This window comes from Carcharhinus amblyrhynchos, chromosome 3 (genome assembly GCF_965287045.1).
Source record: "Carcharhinus amblyrhynchos chromosome 3, sCarAmb.v2.hapA, whole genome shotgun sequence".
In the NCBI taxonomy this organism is placed as follows: domain Eukaryota; kingdom Metazoa; phylum Chordata; class Chondrichthyes; order Carcharhiniformes; family Carcharhinidae; genus Carcharhinus; species Carcharhinus amblyrhynchos.
In genome coordinates this window covers 138213678-138234263 of record NC_137326.1, presented here as the reverse complement: position 1 = coordinate 138234263, position 20586 = coordinate 138213678, and the positions used below count along the sequence as shown (strand labels likewise).

Genomic DNA, 20586 nt, shown 5'->3' with positions numbered 1-20586 from the left:
CATCAGCTTTTTTCTCAGCCTTTTAAACGCCAGTGCAAACAGGCCGAGTGGAACCAACCTCCTTAAAGAATAGTCCCATTAACGCCCTATCAGTTTAGCAAGCATGCGCTCGACCCCCTTTATGGCAGTTAAATCATTCCTTGGGTAGGGAAACCAAAACTGCTTGTCACGCACCGCCAAACGTGGTTATACCAAGGCGCTATATCACTGCAGTAAGATGTCACTTCTTCTGAAATCAAGTTGCCTTGCAATGGAATTCAGCATACTATTTGCCTTCCTAACTGCTTGCTGAACCTCCCTTTCTTTGCGTACAATGACATCCAGATCCCTTTGTACATCCACATATATTACAGTTGAATAATACTCTTCCCTTCTGTTTTGTTTACATTGGTGTTCATAAATTCACATTTTGGCAATTGTACCTCATCTGACACGAGCTTGTACACTCAGTCAACTTATGCATGTCATCCGGGAGCTTTCTTGCTTCCTTCTCACTGCTCCGCCCAGTTTTGTGTCGTCAGCAAACTTAGAAATGTTATATTTCGTTCCCTAAACCAGGCAATGTATCTATTTCGTGAACGGCTGAGGCCCAATCAGCGATTCCTGCAGACCCCACGAGTCAACGCTGCCTCTCGAAAATACCCATTGGTTTCCAATCTCTGCTCCCCATCTGTCAACTAATATTGTATCCACGCAAATGCATCCCACGTCCATCGATTTTACCCAACAAACGCTAATGAGGGGCCTAGTCAAAAGCTCCTGAAATTACATATCGACACATCCATTGGTTCTCTCTGATCTATTCTACTAGTTGCATCCTCAAAAACTGTAGCAGACTTGTTGAACATGATTTACCTTTCATAAATCCATTTTGGATTTCTCCAACCTCGTTAATATTTTCCAAATGTTTTGCAGCCCATCTTTTATCATAGTCTTGCATTTTTTCCATTATTGATGTCATGCTAACTGGCCTGTAACTCCCCTTTTGTACGTTTCTTCTCCCCTTAACTAACGGAGTTACACGTGCCACCCTCGAATCTATAGGAACTATGCCAGAGTCTGTAGAATTATTGAAGATGTCACGAAATCATCCAGTATTTTCACAGCCATGTCATTTAATATCCTGGTATGCAGATTGTCAAAACCTAGTGATCTATCGGAATTTGACACCATTAGCTTCACCAACACCATTTTTTTACTGACACAGATTTGCCTCAATTCCACTCATTCGTTAGACCACTGGTTTCCTAAGATTTCTGGGGGCTTATGTGCCCTCTTTTGAGAAGGTGGGGCCTAAGGTTGTGCTGAATTCTTCTGCCATTTCTTTTTCTCCATTATGATTTTCCCAGTTTCTGATTGTACGAGACTTTCATTTATGTTTATGAATTATTTTTTCTTCACATATGACAGAAGCTTTTAAGGCCAGTTTCTATATTCCCAAAAATTTTAGTCTCAGTTCTTTTCACACTTTTAATCATATTTGGCCACTTTTGTTGAAGTCTAAAGCCGTCACAAACCTGCTGCATGCTGCTTTGTCTGCCTATTTTATAGTTTTCTTTCTGACTCATAGAACCATAGAGATTAGGAGCAGGAATAGTCCATTCGGCCCTTACAGCCTCGTCCGCCATTCAATTTGATCATGACTCATCATTGGATACAATATCCTAATCACCCCTTCCCTCCATATCCCTTGATCCCTTTAGCACAAGAGTTTTTTCTGTTTTTTTCCTTGAAATCACAGAGCGTTTTGGCCTCAACTACTCTCCGTGGAAGTGGATTCCACAAATTCATCACCTGCTGGATGAAAAATTTCTCCTCACCCCAGTTCTAAACGTTTTATCCCTTATCCTCAAACTATGACACCTAGTTCTGGACTCCCGCACCATTGGGGACGTTCTTCCTGAATCTATCCTGTCTAACACTGTTAGAATTCTATACGTTGCTATGAGATCCACCCTCACTTTTCTGAACTCCAGTGAATATAATCCCAACCTACTTAATATATCCTCATACGACTAATTTACCATCCCAGGAATCAGCCTGGTAAACCTTCGCTGTACTTCCTCTATAGCAAGGATTAGAACAAGGAAACTGCGCACAATACTCCAGATTTGGCCTCGCCAATGCACGATACAATAGTAACAAAACGTCTTTGCTCTATAATCAAACCCTCTCGCTTTGAAGGCCAATACACTGTTTGCTTCTTTATTGCCTCCTTTACTTGCGCACTTACTTTCAGCTGCTGGTGCACGATGACATCATAGTCTCGTTGGTTCTTCAATGTATTAATCAAAAAAAAGTACACTCTCCAGGACTCTCTTTGCATTACGAATTTTGTTTAGACAGTCTCTGTGTAAATAAAAGTCGCCCATGATTACTCTTGTGCCCTTATTGCATGCACAGTTAATTTCTTAGATAATACATTCCCTTACATATATTTGTTGGTGGTGGTGTACTTGGGGGTTTGGGGGTACATAGGGAGATGGCTGTGGTTGTGGAGGGTTAGTTATCTCAGCTCCATGATATCCCTGTAGGAGTCCCTCAGGGCAATGCCCTGGGCCCAATAATCTTCAGCTGCTTAATCAGTGATCTTCCCTCTGTCATACGCTGAGAAGTGGGGATGTTCGCCTATGATTGCATAAAGTTCAGCACCATCCGTGGCTCCTCAGATACTGAGGTAGTCTACGTTCAAATGCAACAGATCTGGACAATATCCAGACTTGGGCTGACAAGTGGCAAGTTACATTCGCGCCACACAAATGCCAGGCAATTATCATCTTCAATTCGAGACATTCTAACCATTGCCCCTTGACAATCAATGGTGTTGCCTTCATTGACTCCCCCTCCATCAATATCCTTGGAGTTGACCAGAAACTGAACTGGCCTCATCACATAAAAACAGTTGCGACAAGAGCAGGTCAGAGGCTAGGGATACTGTGGCAAGTAACTTACTTCCTGACTCCCCAAAGTCTCTCCACCATCTACAAGGCACAAGTCAGGACTGTGATGAAATACTCCCCACTTTCCTGAATGTGGTGCAGGTCCAACAACGCCCAAGAAGCTTGACATCATCCAGGAAAAAGCCGCCTGCTTGATTGGCACGATATTTACAAGTATCCACTCCCTCTACCAGTAGCAGGACTGTGCACTATCCATAAGATGCAGCAATTCAGCAAAGATTCTTAGATAGCACCACGACTACTTCCACCCAGAAGAATAACGGCAGCAGGTATGTGGGAAGACGGCCACCTACAAGTTCACCTTCAAGCAATTCACCATCCTGATTTGGAAAAAAATCAGCAGTCGCTGGGCCAAAATCTTGCAATTCCCTCCCTAATGGCATGGTGGGTCAACCAATAGCACGTGGACTGTAACGATTCAAGAAGGCAGCTCACCACCACCTGCTCCAGGTCAGTTAGGAATAGGTAATAAATGCTGGCCAGCAGCGATGCCCATGTCCCACGAATAATTTAAAACAAATGTAGCAACATTTCTTGCCGTCTGCTTTTCCCTTTCTACACGCATACAGATTGTACATAATGATTTTCCGAGTCATTGCCCGTCCTCGCTGGCATCGATGCCCTTCTTTGCTAACAACATTGCTCCACCTCCTTTTCCTTTTTCTCCGAAATTCCTAAATAATGAACAGCTCTCAATGGTCAGTTCCCATCCTTGGGAAAACTGAAGCACTGACTCTGCATTGGCAACTATCTCACAACTTTTTCTGTCTACTTGCCTTTAGGCTTGTCTTTTTAACTTCGTTCGTCGTATTCGCTTTATTTTGCTTTATTGCCCCATTTGTTCCTCGCCTTTGCCTTTCCTGCCTTCCATTTTTGCTTCTTTCACTTCTAAGAACATAAGAACATAAGAAATAGGAGCAGGAGTAGGCCATCTAGCCCTTCGAGCCTGCTCCGCCATTCAATAAGATCATGGCTGATCTGAAGTGGATCAGTTCCACTTTCCCGCTTTCTCCTCATAACCCTTAATTCCCTTGTCTGTCAAAAACCTATCTACCCGTGTCTTAAATATATTTAGCGAGGTAGCCTGCACCACTTCAACGGGCAGAGAATTCCGGAGATTCACCACCCTTTGAGTGAAGAAGTTCCTCCTCAACTCCGATGTAAACTGCCACCCCCCACTTATCTTGAGGCTGTGACCTCTAGTCCTTTCTTTTGTTCCTATCTTCTATCTTTTGTTCCTATCAATATTTCGCCCTCTTCTGCCTCTCTGCCTCTGCCCAGCTTCTCATCGTGCTGCCATTCAAGTTTATATCCACTGGTGGTATCCTGATTTAACCTTTGAGTTTTACCTTTCAATTGTCATCCTAACATCATATTTTCTGCTGGTGGCACCACGTACTTTTCTAACCCAGGATATTTGTACCGATATCTACCACGGCCATTGTCTGTTCACTGTCCTTCATAATCCCTACACCTACTCCAAATCACCCTTTACTCTGGCACCAGGGAGACAACTAATCTTCCTGGAGTTAATTCTGCGGCCGCAGAAGCGTCTGTGCAATCATAGAATCACTGTATCATGGAGATACTGATCCTCAGACATATCACGTCGTATCTTCTTCTCTTAAATAAGCAACTTGTCTAATTCCATTCTCATACCTTCTGTCCGTAACCCTGAACATTTTTATGACAGTCACATCCCTTTGAATGCTTCGATTGAAACGACCCCTACAATTCCCTCAGCTAATGCATTCCACCCCTAATGATTTCCCATGTGGAAACGTTTACCTCATATTTCTATACCTCCTTTGATCGTTACTTTACAATTATCCTACTCTTTTTGTTCCATTCGTGATAATGAACCGTTTATTTCTATCTTCTGTACCCAGATTCCTTTTGATTTTGCATACATTGCTTCTCACTTCTCAAAGAACAAAATATACAGCTTCGTCGATACATCTGAAGCTACTCATCTCAGAATTATTCTCACGAATAACTGATTCACTTCAGATCAGCCATGATCTTATTGAATGGCGGGGCAGGCTCGAAGGGCTAGATGGCCTATTCCTGCTCCTATTTCTTATTTCTTATGAATATTTTCTGCATTCTGTCCAATGTGACCAAGTCACTCCTGAAGTGTGGCTCCTAGAAGTGGACGTCATCATCTGTTAAAGTCTTTCTCGTGATTCTTGTAAATTCAACGTAACCTGCTTGCTCTTGCAGTCAATATTTTTATGAACTATTGCATTGCTGAAAGTCTGTCATTGCCTGCGCTCATGCAGAAAGTTATACATTATGTGCATGATGATAACAGTAACACATTTAGGTCTTATGCAAACGGAACTGATTTTGATTTGTGCATGAGGTCAATTGAACATTAAATTTCACCCCTTGGAATTCGTGACTCTGCCATTTAGAAATCCAGAGAACATGGTCCCGCTGTTACTGGAGTTCTCGGACAACTCGATATAATTTTTGGCTATTAAAAGCAAGGTAGCGGTATATTCTCTATACAAAACCGTAAGGTGCTGGTGACCCTCACAGTCAGTCACTATGTCGCCCCCGCAGTGTGGCAAAAAAGGTTTCCCCCAAAAGTCATAAAAACCCCTTTCATAATCCTGAAGAGAATGAAGGGCTGCAGACTCACAACAGAGTGAAAAAAAAAATCCTCATCTCTGTCTTAAATAGGTTACGCATTACACTGAAAGAGTGGAACCTCGTTCTAAATTTTCCCACAAAAAGGAAACATCTTTCTCGGTACAACCAGTCAAGACCCCTTAAGATCTTGTACGTATCTATGAAGTGCACTCTTACTCTTCAAACCTCCAGTGGGTAATGACTAACTAGAAGTCAGCCCAACCATTTTAGGAATTAAGCTACCAAATGTTGCCTCAATTGATTTCAGTGAATTTGAATGGGAAGAGAGGCCTCTAAACTGCTGACATTTACCCATGTCAAGCTCTGTATCAGATCAACATAATATCAGAATTAGTCAGGATTCTTTGACAGCTTTTTATTGAATAATAACCAAACATTCTGAACGCAAACCTTTTCCCAATTTCTTTCTTTGCCTTTCAAAATAACTGTCAGTCAGACCCTTACTATCCCCAGTGTTTACGTTTTATGAGGGGACCCTGAAATTGAGCTCAGGTTGGTAGGGAAGCAAAACGTGGCCAACAGGGATTGTGGCGTTTTTATGCACTTTGAAAACGAATATTCAATTTTGGCCCTCAAGAAAAACCAAAAAGCAATATCAGTTGAACGTTAGTGCATGGTAAGCACGCTGACAGAGCAATTCTAATCATTGGTAGAAAGAGTGGCGAGTTTTGTGTTCCCGCTCAAGTAGAAGGTCTACCTCTACGGCTCAGATGCAAAACGAAAGGGGCATTAGAGATCGATGCTCACTTAGGCTTTCCTATGATTCTTATTTCAGTTCAATTCGATTGCGCAATAATTGGAAATTGGTTCATCCCATAAAATATACGTTTCTTTTTGTTCAAGATGTGGACGAAACTGGATCTAACAGGCCAATTTCGCAGCATCTCATTTGGTGAAGGCATGTCAAAAGGTTAATGAAAGGAAATGTTTAACAATCAAATTCTAAGCAAAGATATGTTGGTCAGCAAAAAGAAAGAGAATTTGATACGAACATATGGAGAGATGATTTGGATTTTAAGACACAACCTTAAAACAGCAAGATATCGAAAAGAACGAACACATTAATGCACAAAATAATTTTAATGTTCTTTGTAATCAATGCAATGTTTATGCTCAACTTTACAATGGTTTGCAATGAATCCACGATGAATAATAGTTCTATTTTGGACGCCTTTTATGATGTGTCTTTCTCTCTTTCAATGTTGATCAGAACTGAGGCAACTGAGGCTGGTGGGACCGAACGCGCCATGCCTGGGGGAACTTATGGTATATTACCGAGGTCAGTGGAGTTCCGTCTGCAGCAGTCGTTTGGATTCGGCAGGTGGAAAAGTCGTCTGCAAGCAAATTGGTTGCGCTAATTATCACACATCATCGACAAAATTAATGTCGGAGGAAACAAAATCTGTGTTCCTGCACAAGATTCAGTGCAATGGAATAGAATCGTCGTTGCGGGAGTGTCAAATCAAACCTTCGGACCAGCAGAATTGTGAAACTGGGACGTCTGTAATCATCTTCTGTAGAGGTATTTTTGTCCATGATTAGTGTTGAATGTTTTTGTCCACATACAGGTACTGGAGTCCAAGGCATAGAATCGGTCTGGTTTAGAAACATGAAATAGCAAGTGAAGGTGGTCCCTTGTGAGAGTAATCCGAAGGTATTCTAACAGTATTTACGATGTGAAACGCTGTATAAACCAAGAAATACTGAGGGTTTATAAGAAAGGTATGGAAATAATCATAGGTGATTTTAACATACGTGTAGACTGGAATAATCAAATTGACAAGGGCATCCTCAAGGGAGAGTTTATGGAATGCGTTGGGGATTGAGTAATATGTTTTGTACCAACCAGCAGATGGCTATTCTGGAGCTGATGTTGTGTAATGTGAAGGGATTAATTAATTATCTCATACTGTCATTGAGTCATAGAGGTTTACAGCATTGAATCAGGCCCTTCGGCCCAATTTGTCCATACCGTCCTTTTTTTAAACTTCGAAGCTAATCCCAATTGCCTGCATTTGGCCCACATCCCCCCATATTCATCTTACCCATGTAACTATCTGAATGCTTTTTAAAAGAAAAAAAATGTACCCATCTCTATTACTATCTCTGGCAGCTTGTTCCAGATAATTGCACCTCTGGACACTCTGTATCTCTCCCTTCTCACCTTAAAACTATGCCCTCTAGTTTTAGACTCCCCTGCCTTTGGGAAAAGATATTGACTATCTAGCTTAACTATGCCCCTCATTATTTTATAGACATCTGTAAGATCGCCCCTCAGCCTCCCACCCTTCAGAGAAAAAATTCCCAGTCTATCCAGCCTTTCCTTATAACTAAAACTATCAAGTCTGAGTAGCATGCTAGTTAATCTTTTCTGCACGCTTTCTCGTTTAATAATATCCTTTCTATAATACGCTGACTGGAACTGCACAGAATATTTCAAGTGTGGCCTTACTAATGTCTTGTACAACTTCAACAAGCCATCCCAATTCCTATATTCAATGTCTGACCGATGAAACCAAGCATGACAAATGCCTTCTTCATCATTCTGTCCACTTTCAAGGAACTATGAAAATGTAACACTAGATGTCTTTGTTCTGTAACTCTCCCCAACACCCTACCATTGACTGAGTGAGACCTCCCCTGGTTTAATCTACCAAAATGGATCACCTTGCATTTGTCTGAATTAGACTCCGTCTGCCATTCCTCAGCCCACTGGCCCATTTGATCAAGATCCCATTGCAATTGGAGATAAATTTCTTCACTGTCTACTGTGTCACCAATCTTGGTGTATCTGCAAACTTACTAACCATGCCTCCTATATTCTCATCCAAATCATTAACATAAATGGCAAATAACACTGATCCCCGAGGCACACCACTGGTCACTGGCCTCCAGTTTGAAAAACAACTCTCTATAACCACCCTCTCGCTTCTGTCAAGGAGCCAATTTTGTATCCCTTTAGATACCTCACCCTTGATCACGTCAGCTTTAATCTTATGCAATAACCTATGATGCAATACCTTGTCAAAAGCCTTGCTGAAGTCCATGTAGACAACATCAACTGCACTGTTCTCATCTACCTTCTTGGTAACCCCTTCAAAAAACTCAATTAAATTTGTGAGACATGATTTTCCAGTTAAGGATCCTCTCGGGAAGAGTGATCAAAGCAGGCTTGAATTTCAAATTCAGTTTGAGTGCAAGTAAGTGGAGTCCCACACTAGCATTCTGTATTTAAACAAAGGAAATGGCACAGACATGAGGACAGATCTTGCTTCAGTGGAATGGGCACGGGGAGAACAAGACAAGACAATTGATGAACAGTGGCAGATATTTAAGGAAATATTCAAGTCCTCCCAACTAACATATATTCCAGAGAGAACGAAAGGTGGTAAGATCGTGGTTAGGGGGAGGCGATGGCGTCGTGAAATTATTGCTAGACTATTAATCCAGAAATTCAGCTAATGTTTTGGGGGTTCCGGGTTTGAATCCCACCACCGCAGATGATGGAATCTGAATTCAATAAAATAAATTTCGAATTAAGAATCTATTGATGAACATGAAAACCATAGTAGATCGTTGAAAAAAAACCCGTCTGGTTCACGAATGTCCTTTAGGTAACGAAATCTGCCATTCTTACCTGGTCTGGCTTACATGCGTCTCCAAAGCCACAGCAATGTAATTAACTCCCACATACCTTCTTAAATGGCCTAGCAAGCCAATCAATTCAAGGCCGGCTAGGAATGGGCAATAAATGCTGGCCCAGCCAGCGACATGTCCCATAAATGAATAAAAAAAATGGGAGAAAGCTTCCATGACTAAGCAAGGAAATTAAAGAAAACATTAAGACAAAACCGAAGGGATACCGTAGTGCAAATGCTAGTGGCCTACTGGAAGATAGGAGAGCTTTTAAGGACCAATAAAGGGCCACTAAAAAGTAAGTAAAAGAGCAAAGGTAAATTATGAAAGAAAAAAAAGCGCAAAATATAAAAACGGACAGCCATAGGTTCAATAAATGTATACAGAGGCGAGGGTAGAGAAGTGAATGCGGGTCCCTTGGAGGATAAGGCTGTGGATTTATAGTGGGGAATACAGAAATGACTGAGACGATCAATTGATATTTTGCCTCAGTTCTGACGGCGGAGGACATGGTTATTATTCCAAAAGTGAGAGAAAATGTAGACATTATAGAAAGAGAGCAACTTAAATCTATCATCGTTACCAGGGAAAAGGTGCAGAGCACATTATTGTCATTGAAGGAAAGCCTGAAAGGATATGATACTGGAGATAGTGGATCCATTGGTTAGAATATTCCAAAATTTCCCAGGTGTGAGAATTGTTTCAGTTGTTCGGAAACATGTTAATATATGCAATATTCAAAAAGGGAGGGTGGCGAAAGGTAGGCCAATTACTTTAACATTTGTATTCCTGATTTTTAAAATCCATTATCAAGGCAGTAATAATTGAACATTTAGAAAGTCAAAATGCAATGAAACAAATTCAGCATGATTATATGAAGGGGAAAACATGTTTGACTAATTTACCAGAAATCTTCGAAGATCGAACAAGCAACGTAGATAATGGGGATCCTGTACATGTAGTATACCTGGACTCCAGAAGGCAGTTTGGTAAGGTGCCACACAGAATGTTGATATGCAGGGTTAAAACACATGCGATTAGAAGTAATATATTAGCTTGGACAGAGGCTCGGCGAACCAACAGAAAACACTATCAGGATAAATATTTATTTCTTGTGTTGGCAAGATGCCGGAGGTTTCCGTCATCGTGCTCAAACGATGTCCTTTCTACATTAATGATTGAATGCAGACATAGTAGATACCCGACCCAGATTTGCAGATTACACTAAAATAGATACGATCGATAGGTTTGGATTAGATGCTCTTTTGGAGAATGCGTATAGCTTTGATTGTAGCATCCTGTTAGTTGAAATTGCCACGAGCTTTGCTGCGCAGCAGAGTGTTGCACAAATTATTTTGAAATTATTTCCCCTTACAGCCATTGTGGTGCTTTCCTAGATCAGAGATCAATAACATTAAGATTTGTAAGAGAATTCTGACATAAGTCGCACACTGAAAGATGGGAATTCCTAATCTATTACAGGAAGACATGCGTGCGGGCGGACCTGAAGTTTCATTTGATTGATAACTTTTGCATATAAAAGGAGCAAGAGGCAAGCAAGGGAAAGAGCAGGCCCACTCAAGGACAATGGAGGGAAGTTACGTGTGGAGGCAAAGGGCATAGGTGAAACCCTTAATGAGTACTTTATATAGGTATTAGCCAAGGAGAAGGACACGGCGGATGCTGAGGTCAGGGATAGGTGTCTGAATGCTCCAGAGAATTTCAAAATGTGGAAGGAGGAAAAATTGGGTATCCTAAATTGCCTGAGGTGGACAAGTCCCCGGGACCAAATGGGGTCTCTCCAACGTTACTGGTGGAAGCAATGGGAGAAATGGCTGCGGGCTTTAACATATATTTTCATATCCGCTTTGACCACAGTCCGAGTTTCAGAGGATGGAGAATAACTATTGTTGTTCCCATTTTTAAAGGAAGAATCCAGGAAATTATAGGACGATGAGTCTGACGTCAGTGGTGAGGAAGCTTTTGGAGAAGATACTGAGGGGCAGGATATATGCACATTGGAAGAAAATGGACTAGTTAGTGATAGGCAGCAAGACTTTTTATGGGGTAGGTCATGTTTCACCAATTTGTTTGAGTTTTTGAAGAGGTGACAAAGATAACTGATGAAGGAAGGGCCGTGGCTGTAGCTTATATGGACTTTAGTACAAAGAACAAAGAACAGTACAGCACAGGAAACAGGCCCTTTGGTCCACCAAGCCTGTGCCGCGCATTGGTCCAACTAGACCATTCGTTTGTATCCCTCCATTCCCAGGCTGCTCATGTGACTATCCAGGTAATTCTTAAACGATGCCAGCGTGTCTGCCTCCACCACCCTACTTGGCAGCGTATTCCAGGCCCCCACCACCCTCTGCGTAAAAAATGTCCCTCTGATATCGGAGTTATACCTTGCCCCTCTCACCTTGAGCCTGTGACCCTTCGTGATCGTCACCTCCGATCTGGGAAAAAGCTTCCCACTATTCACCCTATCTACACCCTTCATAATTTTGTACACCTCTGTTAGGTCTCCCCTCAATCTCCATCTTTCTGGGGAGAACAACCCCAGTCTACCCAATCTCTCCTCAAAGCTAAGACCCTCCATACCAGGCAACATCCTGGTAAACCTTCTCTGCACTCTCTCTAAAGTCTCCACGTCCTTGTGGCAGTGCGGCGACCAGAATTGGACGCAGTACCCCAAATGTGGCCTAACCAGCGTTCTATACAGCTGCAACATCAGACTCCGGCTTTTATAATCTATACCCCGTCCTATAAAGGCAAGCATACCATATGCCTTCTTCACCACCATCTCCACCTGTGCTGCCTTCTTCAGGGATTTGTGGACTTGTACACCTAGGTCTTTCCGTGTTTCTATACTTTTGATGGCTCTGCCATTTATTGTATAGCACCCCTCCTCCCCATTAGTTCTTCAAAGGCGTGTCACAAGGTCACACATGGCAGACTTGTATAAAAACGAAAATCACATAGGATTCGAGGTGGGTTGGCGAGATGAATGCAGATCTGTCTTGTTTATAGAAGACAGAAAGCAGCGGTGGAAGGGAGTTTTTCAGAATGGAGATCTTGTAGGTACTAGGGCTCCACAGGACTCAGCGTTGAGACCTCTCCTGTTTGTAGCATATATAAATGATCTGGGGGAACAATGTGGATGATCCGATTTGTAATTTTGTAGATGGCACAAAGATTGATGGAGTTGATATGATGTGATTTGATTTATTATTGTCACATGTATTAGCATACAGTGAAAAATATTGTTTCTTGCATGTTATACAGACAAAACATAACTTTCATGGAGAAGAAAACGAGACAGTGCAGAATGTAGTCTCACAGTCAAAGCTAGGTTGTAGAGAAAGATCAACTGAATGCAAGGTAAGCCCATTCAAAAATCTGATAGCAGCAGGGAAGACGTTATTCTTGAGTCGGTTGGTACATGACCTCAGACTTCTGTATGTTTTACTCATGGGAAGAAGATGGAAAAGAGAATGTCTGGGGTCTGTGCGGTCCTTAATTATGCTGGCTGTTTTGCTGAGACAGTGTGAAGTGTAGACAGGGTCAGTGGATGGGAGGCTGGTTTGCGCGATGGATTGGACTACATTCACGACCTTTTGTAGTTTCTTGCCGTGTTCGGCAGAGCAGGAACCATACCAAGCTGTGACACAACAGAAATAACGTTTTTTATGGCGCATCAGTAAAGATGGCGAGAGTCGTAGCTGACAGGCCGAATTTCCTTAGTCTTCTGAGAAAGTCGAGGTGTTTGTGGTCTTTCTTAACTAGAGCGTCGTCACGGAGTGACCAGGACAAGTTGTTGGTGATCTGGACACCTAAAAACTTGAAGTTTTTGGCCCTTTTTGTTTCGTCACGCTAATGCAGACAGGGGCATTTTATCCTTTATGCTTTCTGAAGTCAATGATAATCTCCTTTATTTTGTTGACATTGAGGGAGAGACGATTGTTGCCGCACCAGTTCTCCAGACTCTCTACTGCATTCCTGTGCCCTGTCTCATCATTGTTTGAGATTCGACCCACTACAGTGGTGATAGGAGTTGCTGATAGTGGTGGAGATTGTCAGAGAAAGCATTAGGATACACATAGGTTGGAGACTTAGGTACAGAAATGGCAGATGGCGTTTATTCTGGACAAATGCGAGGCATTTTGGAGGATCAAATTTAGGTGTAATTATATTGTATTGGGAGAACCATTAGGAACATTAACATATAGAGGGATCTGGGCGTGCAGGTCCACAGTTCCCTGAAAGTGGCAATAGAAGTGGCAAAGGTGATTAAGAAGGCATATGGCATGCTTAACTTCACCAGCCGGGGCACCGAGTACAAAATTTGGGAAATCATGTTGCAGCTACATAAATCATTGTTTAGGCCGCATTTGTTGTATTGCGTACTGTTCTGATCACTAGACCACCAGAAGAACGTGGACGCTTTGGGGACAGTGAAAAGAAGGTTCACCAGGACGTTGACTGGTCTCGAGGGTGTTAACTATGAGGATAGGTTGAATAAACTAGGATTTTTTAGACTGGAAAGATGGAAGCTGAGCCGGAGAGTTGATAGGGCGTACAAATTCATGAGAGCTACAAGCAGGAGAAATATCAAATGATTTTTCCCAGAGTAGAAGTGTCAATTACGATGGGCACAGGTTCAAGGTGAGAGAGGGAAATTTGAAGGGAGATGTTCAGGGAACTTTTTCAAGCAAAGAGTGGTCGATGCTTGGACCGCGCTACCAGAGGAGCTGGAGGAAGCAGGCGCATAAGATGCATCTGGATGGGTACATGAATAGACAGGAAATCGAGGGATACCGCCGAGCAAGGGTAGAAGGTCACCTTTATAAATAATTGGGGCATCATGATCAGCACAGGCATGGGGATGTATAAAGCCTGTTCCTGTGCTGTAGTTTTCTTTGTTCTTTGTTTTTCCTGTCGAGACCATTTATATTAGGATGGAAACACAGCAGTAATGTAATGTTCGGGGTTTACCGTTCCTTGACACCAGGTTCTCCCGCGATCCGCTTTCCAATCGTGGTGACTGAGCCGGTTTTCCCAAAATGTTCATGTGCCGTCGCTATTGGATGCTCTTCCTGTTATTTATTACTGCAGGGTTTGTTTTTCACAATAGCTCGTGGTGACTGTGCCATCATCTCCCAGAAATCTCTTTTGCCGCCTCTGTTAGATCCTCTTCCTCCAGTTTATCACTGGAGGGGTTTGCCCACAATCCGCTTTTCAGTCGTGGTGACTGAGTCCTCTTCTCCCAGAATACACCATTGGCGCCTCTGTTGGCGTTGATCCTCATAGTCTACTCAAGCCAACGTTCACTTGTGAGCGTATGTTCTGGGATTCCGTCTGCTCCTTGCGCTGTAATTTGGTCGGACCGACATTATCATGCAGAGGGCACCAGCCATTTTCTCAGAGTATGATAGGCATCAAATGAAAGTTAAACTACGTGATAATGACTGTTCCGATCTGATCATTACTCATGTTACGTCAACCACGTTCGCGAATGTTTTGACGACAGCCCCCTTGGTCCCGAATGGTGCCCCGTGTACCTGAAATTACCCCGGAAGGAAAAAGTACCTCAAAATTATGAGCAAGGAATGAAGCCAACCATTTCACATTGCGAGATGCAAACGCAAAACAAGCGGTCATTTCCACTAACATGCTGCTGCCAACAGCCAAAAAGATGACCTGCCTAACACACAGATGAATAATGTGATATGTATAGTTGAATGTTTGTGCAATGTGCTATGAAAACCAAATTTATCTTCTGGTCCAGGATAGATGTAGGAAACGCCAAGGTCCAGCAAAACTTAGGGTTCCATGCATGCGCATACCAGGAGTGGGCTGCATATGTGGAATTTAGCAGTCAAGGTCTTTTTGGGTCAAGGATACGCCCAGCACAAAGAAGGGAATCGGCGAGCAAGCACGAGTTGACCAACGGAGCGTGCCACTCAAGATAGGTTTTTCACGTAGAGAGTGGTCGATGCTGAATAAAACAACGATGGTGAATTGCTTTATCTTTTGGAAATGCACAGTAAATTATAGTTGTGTTTGCCGCTAACACCCGTAACTTTGTTGCATAAATTTCTTAGTTAGTTGAATCCAAAGCTTTGTCTTTAGCTAAAACGTTACCGGTGTGCATGGGGTTTTACTCCTGGGGCTGAAACATGTTTAGACAAAAGCACGTTGCACGGCCTGGGAAAAGTAAGCATGGAGTTGGGTAGCGAAAGCACGTGAAAGGAATTTGGCGAGGAAGAATAGATTGGAAGTAGGAACCTAGTCCCGAAGGAGAGTGGGTGAAGATTATTAAAATAAATAGAAATAACACACGAATAACTCGAAGAATGGAAGATGGTTGAGAGAATAAAGGCTGGGTCTCACTGGAATGATGATTGTAGAGATGGTACCAGAGACATGGGAGGGGGTGCGAGAGGGGAAACTAGCGACACACGCTAGTTCAAGCCTGGTAATGAGACAGTTTAAAATAACACCGTCTAAATGGGTTTGTGAAGAGGACGGGCATGGTGCAGTCAGCTGATGATATGCTATCGATTTAGTTATATGATTGACTATGAACTGCACGTACATATTTTTGACCCGAGTGTCGAATACGTGGCACCGGTTTTTTCGGGCGGGTAGGTGCTGGTGGATGATTGTATGGAAGGCAAAAATCAAAAAGGCATTTTGCAGCAAAGAACAGAAGTGAACGGTAATTGTTGTCATCCGGAAAGACGATCCATTCGGGCACAGAAACGACGTCTTGAGTCTGAAATAGTTCAGCCAGATTAACTGGCAGCAGGTTAAACCAAGGGTTTCATTTATGTTTACCTCCCTTGGACTTAAGGGACTGAAGATGATGACCATAACTTTAAGAACAAATTGACCGAGATGAAGTTTACTTGAGGACTTGGAAGCCACAGATGACAGCATTATACAGCAAATAACTATCTGCAGAAATGATACAGAAAACGAAGAGCCAAGGGCGTGTTTCGAAAATGCATTTGTATACGAATAACAGAACAGTCACCGCACTCCCCACTCACCCGCCTCCCCCCCCCCCCCTCCCCCCCCCACGAACCACCAATATAAAAGGCAATAGAGATGGGACTTGGAAGAGAATTATGTGTGGATGAAAAGAAACGAACATACATTACCTTATATTGGAATTATTCGCAGTCCAATTGAAATGGAGATTTAATCACCGAGGATGAAAAGTTGGAAGCAAAAAGTTCTATGTAGCTGCTCAGCATCTGCAAACTGAGAAACGAAAAAGAACATTTCAAGTTGATAAGGATATATCCAAATTAAGTTCCTGGATTGAAAGGATCCGGTATCTGTAGAGGTTGTGTTAGGAATGAAAATATCTCAGTCAGGAAGGTTATATTACGTTTTGAAAGTTATATTAAGTTATCAAACTAGTAAGTAATTAAAAGCAATTTGTTTGATGAAAACTGAAGGAGTAGAACATGCGAGATCCTCAAAGAAGGAGATAATGCCTGAGGAATATGGATCAGCACAAATTGTGATCTGGTGAGAAGAGAAAAGTAGTATGTTGTGAAGGCTATGATATCCATCCTGTCATCAATAGTAGGATCTAAGATAGCAACATAGTTGTTCACAAATGAACGGATGTTCTCCACGGAGACGTGTCGGATCGTTGATTTGTAGGCAGAGTGCAGGGGATCAACAATGTGAAGAGTATCTGGACAATAAGGAGTTTGGCCAGCTTACCCACGTGCATTTTCAATGGGCCGGGGTTTGCAGATATTGCTGCCGAACAATTAGCCGTCCAGGAATGCAGAATACTTTCATTACATTTGTGTTCTAGGCTGCGTAATATCAGCCTGTTCATGAGGTTCCGGTGGAAGCTGAGTACGTCAAAGTCGGAGACGTTTCGTGGAAATCTCCCTGCGGGGAATATTGTCGACGGTGCCAAGTGAGAGGAAGCAGATATTAGTCAGGAAACGTAGCGGAGGACAAGCCCTGTTTCCATCGACGGGAATGAAGTGAAAATAGTCGAGAGCTTTATGTTCGTAAGTGTCCTGGTCACTAACAACCAGCCCCGGTCTATCCACGCCGACACTGTAGTTAAAAAAAGCCGACGAACTCCATTACTTTCTCGGGAGGCTACTAACTTTGGCATGCCCGCGACGACTCTCACCAACTTTTATAGATGCACCAGAGAAAGCGTCCTTTCTAGTTTTATCAGAGCTTAGAGTCACGGTGCCATAGAGGTTTGCAGCATGGGAACAGGCCCTTCGGCCCAACGTGTCCATGTCGCCCGCTTTTTAATGACTAAGCTGGTTCCAATTATCTCTCTATAGCCATCTTGCCCATATAACTGTCTAAACGTTTTTTAAAAGGCAAAATTGTACCCGTCTCTACTGCTATCTCTAGCATCTTATTCCAGGTACTCACCACCCTCTGTGTGAAACAATTGCCCCTCTGGAGAATTTTGGATCTCTCCCTTCTTACCTTAAACATATGCCTTTTAGTTTTAGACTCCCCTGTCTTTGGGAAAAGATATTGACTGTCTAGCTGATCTATGAACTTCATTATTTTGTAGACCTGGAAAAAGATCAACCCTGAGCCTCCTACGCTCCAGGAGAAAAAGTGGCAATCTATCTAGCCTCTCCTTCCAACTCAAACTATCAAGTTCCAGTAGCATTCTAGTAAATGTTTTCTGCACTCTTTCTAGTTTAATAATAACCTTTCTATAATAGGGTGACCTGAGCTGTACACAATATTCCAAGTGTGGCCTTGACAATGTCTTGTAAAACTTCAACAAGACATCCCAACTCCTGTATTCAATGTGCTGACGAATGAAACGAAGACTGCCGAATGCCTCCTTCACCATGCTGTCCACCTGGGACTCCACTTTCAAGCGACTATAAACCTATACCTCGAGAACTCTTTGTTCTATAACTCTCCCCAACCACCTACCATTAACTGAGTAAGCCCTGCCCTGTTTCGATCTACCAAAATGCATCACCTAGCACTTATCTAAATTAAATTCCATCTGCCATTCACCAGCTCATTGACCCAATTGATCAAGATCCCGTTGCAATCCTAGATAACCTTCTTCGCTGTCCACTATACTACCAACCTTGGCGTCATCTGCAAACTTACTGACCACACCTCCTAAATTCTCAACCAAATCATTAATATAATTGCCAAATAACAGTGGTCTCAGCACCGCTCCCTGAGGCAAACTACTGGTCACAGATCTTCGGTTTGAAAAACAACCCTTTACAGCCACCCTCTGTCTTTTTTCATCAAGCCAATTTTGTATCCATTTCGCTACATCATTATGGATGGTGTGAGATCTAACCTCATTCAACAACCTGCCACGCAGTACCTTGTTAAACGCCTTGCTAACGTCCACTTAGACAACATCAACTGCACTGCCCTCATTTATCTTCTTGGCTCCCTCTTCACAAAACTCAATCAAATTCGTGAGGTACCATTTTCCACTTACAAAGCGATGTCGATTGTCCCCAATCAGTCCTTGCATCTCTAAATGGCTGTAGATCCTGTCTCTCAGAATAGCTCCTGACAACTTACCCACTACAGATGTCAGACTCACCGGCCTGCAGCTCCCAGGCTTTTTCCTGCAACCCTTTGTAAACAAAGGCACAAGATTTGCCACACTCCAATCTTCAGGCATCTCATCTGTGGCTGTCGATGATGCAGGAATCTCTGCTAGGGGATCCATAATTTCGTCCTTAGCCTCCCACAATGTCCTAGGATACACTTAATCAGTTCCCGGGGATTTATCTATCTTGATAAGACTTACGACTTTCAGTAACTTCTTCTCGGTTGTATGTACACTCCTCAAGACATAACTATTTATTTCCCCAAGTTCCCTCACATCCAGTTTTTCTCAACAGCTTAGTATGGCTCCTGCTGAATCCAAGACAACAATAAACTACAAATGGTGGTGAGGGGACCCCAGTCCATCACACAAACTAGCCTCCCATCCGTTTATTCTGTCTACACTGTCTGTGCCACAGCCAGGCCGCCAGCATAATCACAGATCCCACTCAACCCAGCCATACTCTCTTCCACCTTCTTCCCTGGGAAAAAAGATACAAACGGCTGAGGTGACATATCAACGGACTCAAGAGCAGTTCCTTCCCTGCTGTCATCAGACTTTTGAATGGGCCTACATTATATTAATTTGATCTTTCTTGACACTGCAGCTATGACTGTGGCACTTTATTCTGCTCCCTCTTGTTTCAAAAGAACAAAAGAACATAAGAAACAGAAGCAGGAGTAGGCCATCTAGCCCTTCTAGCCTCTTCCGCCATTCAATAAGATCATGGCTGATCTGAAGTGGATCAGTTCCACTTTCCCGCTTTCTTCCCTTAACCCTTAATTCCCTTGTCTGTCAAAACCTATCTACCCGTGACTTCAAAATATTTAGCGAGGTAGCCTCCGGCACTTCAACCGGCAGAGAATTCCGGAGATTCAACACCCTATGAGTGAAGAAGTTCCTCCTCAACTCCGATCTAAACTGCCCCCCCCCCCCTCCCGTATCTTGAGGCGGTGCCCTCTAGTCGTGCTATCCTTTCTCAGCGGGAAGAATTTCTCTACCTCTACCCTATCCATCCCCTTCATTATCTTATACGTCTCTATAAGATCCTCCCTCATCCTTCTAAACTCCAACGAGTACAGACCCAATCTATTTAGTTACTCCTCAGAATCCAATCCCCTCATCGCCGGTATCAGCCTAGTGAACCTCTTCTGCACTCCCTCCAAGGCCAAAATATCCTTGCGCAAGTGCAGCAACCAAAACTGCACACAGCACTTCAGCTCGGCCTCACCAGTACCCTGTACAGTTGCAGCAAGATCTCCCTACTCTTATATTCTATCCCCCTCGCTATAAAGGCTAGCGTTCCTTTCGCCTTCTTGATCACCTGCGGCACCTGCAGACTGGGTTTTTGCGACTTGTGCACAAGGGCCCCCAGGTCCCTCTGCACCGTAGCATGCTGCAGCTTTTCGCCCTTTAAATAGTAATCCCTCTTACTATTATTTCTGCCAAAGTGGATAACCTCACACTTGCCAACATTGTACTTCATCTGCCAGGTCCTTGCCCATTCACTCAGCCTATCCAGATCCCTCTGCAGACTTTCCACACCCTCCACGCAATTTGCTTTACCACTCATCTTCGTGTCATCAGCAAATTTCGTCACCCTACACTCAGCCCCCTCCTCCAGATAATCTATATAAATGGTAAATAGCTGAGGACCCAGCACTGATCCCTGCGGCACTCCACTAGTCACCAATCAGAATAGCACCCATTGATACCAACTCTCTG

At 43.0% G+C, this 20586-nt stretch overlaps 1 protein-coding gene across 1 annotated transcript in view; it reads left to right on the top strand.

The window, feature by feature from the left end:
- Positions 1-6881: 6881 nt before the first annotated feature.
- LOC145341285 (scavenger receptor cysteine-rich type 1 protein M130-like) overlaps positions 6882-20586 on the top strand; it is a 48276-nt gene continuing 34571 nt past the window's right edge. Inside the window, exon 1 of the mRNA XM_080186209.1 lies at positions 6882-7140. Within this exon, the coding sequence (XP_080042335.1) occupies positions 6882-7140 (259 nt within the window). The remainder of the gene's footprint in view (positions 7141-20586) is intronic.